The 8,953-nt window shown below is 40.8% G+C and overlaps 1 protein-coding gene across 2 annotated transcripts in view; it reads left to right on the plus strand.

Annotated features, from left to right (window-relative positions):
- HS3ST5 (heparan sulfate-glucosamine 3-sulfotransferase 5) overlaps window positions 1-7,668 on the plus strand; it is a 150,264-nt gene extending 142,596 nt beyond the window's left edge. For both annotated transcript variants that reach the window (XM_039249962.1, XM_039249963.1), the window contains exons 3-4: window positions 932-1,070; window positions 4,836-7,668. In XM_039249962.1, the coding sequence (XP_039105893.1) occupies window positions 964-1,070; window positions 4,836-5,766 (1,038 nt within the window). In that variant the 5' untranslated portion in view covers window positions 932-963 and the 3' untranslated portion in view covers window positions 5,767-7,668. The remainder of the gene's footprint in view (window positions 1-931; window positions 1,071-4,835) is intronic.
- The last annotated feature ends 1,285 nt before the right edge of the window (window positions 7,669-8,953 follow it).

Below are 8,953 nucleotides of genomic sequence, written 5' to 3' on the forward strand. Positions count from 1 at the left end.
AGAGGCAGTAAAGAGGCTGGCCTGAGGGGCACATTGGCTGGTGCTGGGGAGTAATAATAAGGACAGGAGCTGACTCTCCAACCTGGGACCTCCGAAGGAAGGGCCCACGCTTTCAAGAAGAGGTTGGACTTGATAGGCGAATAACCAAAAACAGGTGAGGGACAGAAGAACTTGGGTGTGGAAGAATCATCAAACTATACGGGCCATAGGAAATGCACAAGGAGAAGATCGCCTAATGTTAAGAAATAAGGGAGGCATCATGTGCCTCAAAAGGCAAAGCAAAAAGAAATTAGGGGAAAAGTTTATGAAACTTGGTAGCTGAAGAGAAAAAAAGTAAAAAAATGACTCAGTTTTGTGTGTCACTCACTCCACTGTGAAAACAAAAACAAAGCATATGTTATAATATATGCATTTTAATTTACGTTGACAGTTGCCTAACAGGTTCTGTCTAGTTAGTCTTCCCCCTTGTTTAAAAAAAAACTTTTTTTATTGTTTATTCACTTTGGAGAGAGGGAGAGACAGAGAGAGACAGAGCATGAGTAAGGGAGGGGTAAAGTGAGGGAGACACAGAATCTGAAGCAGCCTCCAGCTCTGCCCTGTCAGCACAGAGCCTGATGTGGGGGTTGAACGCACAAACCATGAGATCATGACCTGAGCCTAAATCGGATGCTTAACTGATGGAGCCACCCAGGCGCCCCTCTTCCCAGTAGTTTAGTATTTGCTCTTATAACATGGGCCATGAAAAGGAAGACACGTTTTGGTAAATACCTGTTATATCATGAACATATTCAAGGTTGGTATGGGATCTTTTCTTCATGAAGCATCACTTCCTGTACAGCCTGTACTCCCACCCTCCCGAGGCTCTGTGACAATGCACAGAGCCTATTAGAGATGACCGTTGATGAGTGCCCTTCTATCCCTTGTCTCTCAGGCTGCAGAAGTCCTGAAGGTTGATGGAGGGCCATGCTATTCAAACAGCAGGCGTGGCTGAGACAGAAGCTCCTGGTGCTGGGAAGTCTTGCCGTTGGGAGTCTCCTGTATCTAGTCGCCAGAGTTGGGAGCTTGGATAGGTAGGTAATTGAACACATACTTATGCCCATGTGACTTCAAGTGTCTCTTGATTTAAACTTCCCTAAGACATAATCTTAAACCCATCCATTTGTTTTCCTCTCTCAAAATTCCCAAGAAACATGCTTTTCTGCAGTATTGATTTTGATTTATTAAGCCTTAAAAAAAGAGAGAGATAGATCAAAGTTGCTCAAACCAAGGTGTTCGTTAAGATCCATTTGTATTCTGTATGCGTTGACATTTGTTTTCAGAGAAGGGATAAAGCAGCAAAAATGTCATTTACGAGAGCTCAGTGCCGTGTGTGTTCATCTGGTTGCTGACCTCTAGCCATAGCAAAATGGTGACGTTATATTTATTTATCTTCATTTTGAAATTTATGAGTGAACAATTAATGTGCTACTACAAGAGCTAAGATTTTATATGAGCCTGTAAAGTAGCTCATCAAGTTTGGAAGCCATTGCCTTGAAAAGATGGCTGCAGGCTTTGGGAGTTTTAACCATGTTAATTAGGTCTGGTTTCCAGGAGCTGAAACTATCCGATGAGGAGGCTGCTGCTCAAAGTAATTGCCCAGAACACAATGGAAAATCCATGGAAAGGAAATTTACAGAGCTAGCATTTGGCTCTAAATAAGCACACAGTTGAGAGACGATACTGACTTACAGAAGTCCCAGCAATATCAGCTGGCTTCACATTGAGTACCTCTGGACTGTCCCACATTTGGTATGATTGGAAAGGACAGAGACATTAATTTCTGAAATGCAAAGCTTCCTTCTTTGCCCTTTAAAATTAATTCTTGCACTGGAAAGACTGAGGCACGTTGTCTATAAATTCAGTTCCCATTTTCCATGAAAATGCGGCCATACTTTAAACTATCTTCCTTATAGTTATCCTTTTCTAATCTCTAAGTCTTATCAATTAGCTATTTACCAAATAATATTGCAGTGGTTTTACTTTCCTTCAGCCAGTGTCAATTTTGATAATGTGAGCCCCTCATTTGCTTTTCAATTCAAAATTCCTAAGTAAACTTCCCACTCACTGATTTGCTAACTATAGGAAATAGTATTACCAGGCCTATTACTGACTTCAAGTAGTTTTCTAAAGTAGTACTTAGTTATTAGTGAAAAGTTTTGAGGTGGGCACCACTGTCCTATGTCCCTAATGGAATTTTCACATCAAGGTCTTCCCAATACCCTTAGTTAGCTTCCGATCATTTTCTTTTTATTGAGTAATTGATCCAATGATCATTAACATATTAGTCATTTAGTTGATGATTCTATTCATTTTTAACTTGGCCTCCAGTCTCTAATGGGGTAGCTTTTTTTTTAATGTTTTATTTATTTCTGAGAGAGAGCGAGCATGAGCAACGGAGGGTCAGAGAGAGAGGGAGACACAGAATCCAAAGCAGGCTCCAGGCTCTGAGCTGCCAGCACAGAGCCCGACACGGGGCTCGAACCCATGAACTGCGAGATCATGACCTGAGCCAAAGTCAGACATTTAACCGACTGAGTGAGCCACCCAGGCGCCCCTGGGGTAGCTTTTATAAGGAATTGAATTGCTTGGTAGGCTTTCCCAAAACCTCTCATTCGAGAGTTGGAACAGATCATGTCTAAAATTGGCACACACTGACTTAGCCTATTCTTCAGTAACAGAAGACCCTGCTCTTTGGGAGGAGGCTGAGCTCCGTTAGTTCTCCGGCTCTTCCTGGGCCCAAGATTCCAGGTTTTTCCCATGTCTGAGGCCCAGGCAGAGAATCTACTCTTCAGAAAATGGAAATAATATATTTTCTCCTATTGTGAATCAGGAAGTCAAAAAAGCAACTGTTCTGCAGGCTATGAGCTCCCAAGGTAGAAGGTAGAAAGAGGAAGGAAAAGAAGGAAAATGGCCCTTTCTAGAGGTGGGGGAATTCTTTTCCAGTTCTAACAGGCCAGAGCCCATTTCAGCCTCTCAGTCAGAGTTCTGCATGAGAATTAAGTCTTTACAAAAAAGGATTTGATTGACTACTTCTTCAGTTCTCCCAAGGATGGCACTAGCCTCATTCTGGACGCACAGAGAAGTCCATCCTTTACATTTGATGGCTGCCTTAGGGAATTAGGGCTTAAATTTGAATCAGAACCCAAGAAGAGCTAAAAGATGAATTTGTGATATCCCAATCAATGTGACAATTAAAAATATCTTTGACTACATATGTATTGCTACTTTTATATCTTCCATTTAGAACTCTAGCATATTAATCCTGTTAACAAATTTATAAAAACAAAATTCATGTTTCTCTAAAATATTAAACATAGTAAGCCCCATTTTTTTAAAGTATTCCATATTTTCATGTTTTCCACAATGAGTATGAGTTGTTTCTAAAATCATAAAAAAACAAACATCACAAATAATATATGAATGCGATTTTCCATACACATTATGACAGATAGATGTTTAAACAAGTCCTTCCCCTCAGTTCTCCAGAATGCCTTAGCAAAGTTTTTCTCTTTTCCCTTTAATTATAAACATCACAGGAGCTAAGAATGGTATAATAGGGTACATTGGGAAAAGCAAGAGACAGCCTCATTGCCACAGAGAGGGGAACATAGACTCCAAATAATTAGGGTAACTAGAAGCTTCAGTTAGAGGATTGGTTTAACAGCTGTTTTGACTAATTCTACACCCTTTAGGGCTAAAATGCCTTCTCAGATAAACTTAGAGATGTTATAATGAGTTTCAGCTAGATTCCAGACTGTTACCGAAAAGCAAGCTCAGCTTGCCATTCATATTTATTGGCCATGCCAAATCAAGCAGTGAGCCTAGTCTAATACCATTATGATTGTTACCACAGCTTTCTCTCTGAAAAGAGCCTTTAGGGTTGTTCATGATTTAGGTGGTTGTTCATGATTTAGGGCAATGGTAAAGTGGACACCCTCCTTTCTGCCTCCATCCATTGCATTCCTTCCTTCATGAGCCTGAGTGCCTAATTTACATGGGCTTGGCAGCAAGGACTTGAGGCTTCTGGCCCTGCCAAAGGCTTGTTGATTTCTGGTCCCAGGGGTGGTAGGTGACAGACAGTACTTGCTGATGGCATGTTTCTACATTCAGCAAAGGAGAAACAGAATCTTGACCCCTTTAGATAGAAAGACAAAGAGAAGCAGAAGAAATAGAGTGCTTATCTAACTGTCCCTAAGGCCAAGGGCAAAAATTCTCCTAGAATGAAAAGCTCAGCAAGTGCCAAGATTGGATTTTTGCAGGTTGATGATACCAATAGCCACGGGCAGAGCCTGGGACCTCTATTCAGATTCTATCTCAGGGATTTTTAAGAGCCACATGACTTTTGCTGAGAGCTGCCAGAAAATACTACCACATGAAACCCAAAAGACATGGCCTCCTAGCCACCCTTCAGCCTCCCAGCTGAAGGTTATAATCTTCTGCCTCTCATGTTTTCTAAACGACGCTAACTGGTGGGCTGTTAAAAGGCTATTAGTATGGCCAGTGTGGCTTGTCTGTCCTGTACTGTGAACATAAGTACATGCTTTAGTCAATTAAGTGCTTGGTGAATAAAAATTTTAAGGAGCACTAATAAAAATAATCCCATCAATTATGTGTGCTCCATTTAATACAGGGTTGCTTAAAATAAAATTTTCCAAACATATGTTCATTATGGATTGCAGCGGGCTGGGAACCAGTAGTTTTATTTATGCGTTTAAAGTCTTCCTCTGACTAGGAAAGCAGAAAAAGGACAAGTCAGTTGCAATGAACTTCTAAGAGCCTCTTTCTGTTGCTTTCAGACTACAACCCATTTGCCCCATCGAAGGACGATTCGGAGCACGCAGCCAGGCCGAATTCCCTCTCCGCGCCCTGCAGTTTAAGCGGGGCCTGCTGCACGAGTTCCGGAAGGGCAATACTTCCAAGGAGCAGGTTCGCCTTCATGACCTGGTCCAGCAGCTCCCCAAGGCCATTATCATTGGGGTGAGGAAAGGAGGTACCAGGGCCCTGCTTGAGATGCTGAACCTCCATCCAGCAGTGGTCAAGGCCTCTCAAGAAATCCACTTCTTTGACAATGATGAGAATTATGCCAAGGGAATTGAGTGGTATAGGAAAAAGATGCCTTTTTCCTACCCGCAGCAAATCACAATTGAAAAGAGCCCAGCATATTTTATCACGGAGGAGGTTCCGGAAAGGATTTACAAAATGAACTCATCCATCAAGTTGTTGATCATTGTCAGGGAGCCAACCACAAGAGCTATTTCTGATTACACTCAGGTGCTAGAGGGGAAGGAGAGGAAGAACAAAACATACTACAAGTTTGAGAAGCTGGCAATAGACCCGAATACCTGCGAGGTGAACACCAAATACAAGGCGGTAAGAACCAGCATCTACACCAAACATCTGGAAAGGTGGTTGAAATACTTTCCAATTGAGCAATTTCACATTGTCGATGGAGATCGCCTCATCACAGAGCCTCTGCCGGAACTTCAGCTTGTGGAGAAGTTCCTAAATCTTCCCCCGAGGATAAGTCAATACAATTTATATTTCAATGCTACCAGAGGGTTTTACTGCTTGCGATTTAACATTATCTTTAATAAGTGCCTGGCGGGCAGCAAGGGACGCATTCATCCAGAGGTGGACCCCTCTGTCATTACCAAATTGCGCAAATTTTTTCACCCTTTCAATCAAAAGTTTTACCAGATCACTGGGAGGACATTGAACTGGCCCTAAAATAATAAGTCATATAACACTATGTGTTGTGGCTGGAGACTCACAATGTCTCCCCTAGATTAAAAATATGCACTTTTCTTAGACACAACTATCCAAGTCGTTTTTCCATGTATACTTGTATATAACACAGTGTGTGACCAAATATAAGATCAGTTCTTTTTCTATTGAAAATTTACAAAAAAAAAAAAAACCAGTTTGCTGTCTGAGTAGTTGCATCTTTTAAGCTATCTGCGATAAGAAACGGTGGTGGTACTGGGGGAAAGTGACTTCAGCTGTTCTCAAAGAGTTAGTCTTCCTTTGAGTCAGAATTTGTTGCCCGCCATTTTCATAGATTTAAGCCAAAAGATTATGTGTGAAAATGTACCAATGGCCGTGAAGCTTCAGGAAGTAGAGGATTCAGTTATGCATTCTTCTCTAAGGGAAAGCTGGCTCTTTAATTCAGATACTGAATTGGTGCCACGAAAACAGAAAATACTATTTTCTTATTATTTGAAAGAATGTCTTATCTCATAAAATTGACACCTTTCCAAAGTTCCTGTGGTGATTTTGCACTATTGTTTTCTCACAGAGACCATGGTGTCACATGTAGCATGTCAATCAGCCATTGGAAAGTTAAGTCCTTTTACTTCTGTGTCCCACATCAACAAAGAGAAATGTCATGTACATAATGTATATTGTTGTAAATACTGGTTTCACACTAAGTAATTCTATTTTGTAAACTGAATATGGCTATTTAATTTATTGTGGAAATTAAATTTATTGTGGTATTTAAAAATGGAATGGATTAAAATTGCTCTATGTGCAACCTTTATTCCCCCCCTCATTTTGTTTTACATGCCCCCTGCTGGCTTCCCGAATCGAAGATGTTTGTGTGTATGTGAGAGCGCTTGGAAAGATGCGCTTCTCCGTTACATTTCTGCACCCTTGTGAAAATGTTTTTATGGAGTGAGGTTGAGTATATTAAACAACTCAACCATCTGGAAATCTAGTAATACAGCCACCTCAAAGAATACTAGCTGCTACTCCCACTGCAACTTTGTAACAATTAATCTACCTGCAATTTTACTGCTGTGCCGGGAGAGAGACAGGAAATACTTTAACAGAATCAAGGCCTAGAAGAATCACAGTTTTATTTGAACTTCTAATCAGAGTCAGACCAGTAGAGAAATTAAATAAAATAAGATCAGAAAACATGTGTGGCCTCTGTACTGAAAGCTGCTGATGCTTCAAAAATGAATAAACTCCCAAAAAAATAAATAAGTAAAATAAAAACTCTCAGAACTCCCTCTTTGAGATGAAAATGTATCAGTCTGCTCAGAAATGATCAAATGCATCGTGTTGCTCTTACTAACATAAACATATGGCTCGTATCTCCAGCCAGAGAAATTAATGCTAAATTGGGTGCTTGCTAACATCAGATACCCTGTTTAAATACAATGCAGAAAACAGTGGGAAGAGGTATCAACCACAAGAACAAAAAGAGGGATTTTTCATAATCAGAGCTGCTTATCCAGTAGAAAATGTTTAGGGGCGTTTTACTCGACATCATATTGAGAGTGCTAGAGAAATCAGCAAATTACCGTGGGTTCCTTTTTGATTGTAATGTGTTGATTTTCTCCATGAGTTGTTTACTCTGTCCAGTGATTTGATGGTGAACTTTCCTAAATAAATAGCCCTTTCCCCTTTGGTGTTGGTATATATTGCTTCTCAAGCTACAGCTTTAGTAATCATCTCTCCTGTTTCAATTAGCAATGATGCTGGTCTCTCAGCGTGGAACAGCATGCCACCAGCACACGCTGACAGGCCGGCTTCTCACTCACTGTGCAGCGACTCTGGAGACTGTCTGGGTCTCAGTGCCAATCTCTTCTCCCTTAAGCCATGAATGAAATCAATTAGATTCCTTGTGCCTCAGCTCTCAACTGGCCATCAGAGTAAACTGCGAATGCTACCTTCAAGGTCATAATCACATTATCATTAATTCTATTGTAACTCTTCCTAGAATACTGTGCAGCTAATACCATAATATACCAGTAACCATCAAATTATACCCCATTGGAACGGTGATGTTTCAAAATCTTAGCTTAGGTAATTCCACCAATAAAATTGAAAAATGGCAATCTTGGGGTACCTGAGTGGCTCGGTTGGTTAAGCATCTGACTCTTGGTTTTGGCTCAGGTCACGATTTCACAGTTTGTGGATTTGAGCATAAATAAATAAACTTAAAAAAAAAGTTAAGAGACAAACTGATTTTTTTTCCTAAACAGAGGACATTTTTTAAAATAATGAAGAGAAATGTATCAGTGATAAATTTTTTTTTATTAAAATTTTTTTAATGTGTATTTATTTGTGAGGGAGAGAAAGACAGTGTGCGAGCAGGTAGGGTCAGAGAGAGAGGGAGCCATAGAATCTGAAGCAGGCTCCAGGCTCTGAGCTGTCAGCACAGAACCCGATGGGGGGCTCGAACTCCAGAGCAGTGAGATCATGACCTGAGCTGAAGTCGGCCGCTTAACTGAGCCACCCAGGAGTTTCCCAAGTTTTTCTTCATTTTTGCTAATGCTACCAATATGATACATCAGAGTTTATCCTAAGATTCTCTTTGACTTATACTGACTTTTCTAATTTGTTATTTTTGGCTCCATAAGCCAGTATTTCTTCATCATGCTCAGCACAAAAAAAAAAGAAAAAAGCTCTGTGATTTCCAATTGTTCTGCTTCTAAGTAACTTTGAGAATTGTTTTAGACCTTGGAGCCTCTCCCCACAGAGACCTAAAGCAGAAGGCCTGGCCTGGGAAGATGTTTTGGAGGTAGGTTTCATTTCCCTGAAAAGAAAAACCAGCCACAGCCACTGCTGACCGAGCACCGTAGAGAGAAGTAAAACTCCCATAACTTCACAGCATCCTTCCACTGGAGGTTTTTAACCTTCTTGTTTAAAAAGTGTTTCCTGTTGTCATCAAACAGGCAGCAAACCTCTAGAGAAATCCGCAGCTCATTATGTTAGCTCCACCAGGGTTCTCTTTAATAAGTTGCTCCTTTTACACCACGAAATCTTTGCATTCCTCCCGGAGGCTGGCGGCACCACACAGCTTTGTGAAACAGCTCTAGCTGCAAAGAGAAACAAAAAAAACCTTAAGCAATGGTGAAGTTTGTGCTGGACCCAAAGGTGAAATAACACCGCTTTGGAAGCTAAG

This window comes from Hyaena hyaena, unplaced genomic scaffold (genome assembly GCF_003009895.1).
Source record: "Hyaena hyaena isolate Hyena2069 unplaced genomic scaffold, ASM300989v1 scaffold_355, whole genome shotgun sequence".
Taxonomy (NCBI): Eukaryota; Metazoa; Chordata; class Mammalia; order Carnivora; family Hyaenidae; genus Hyaena; species Hyaena hyaena.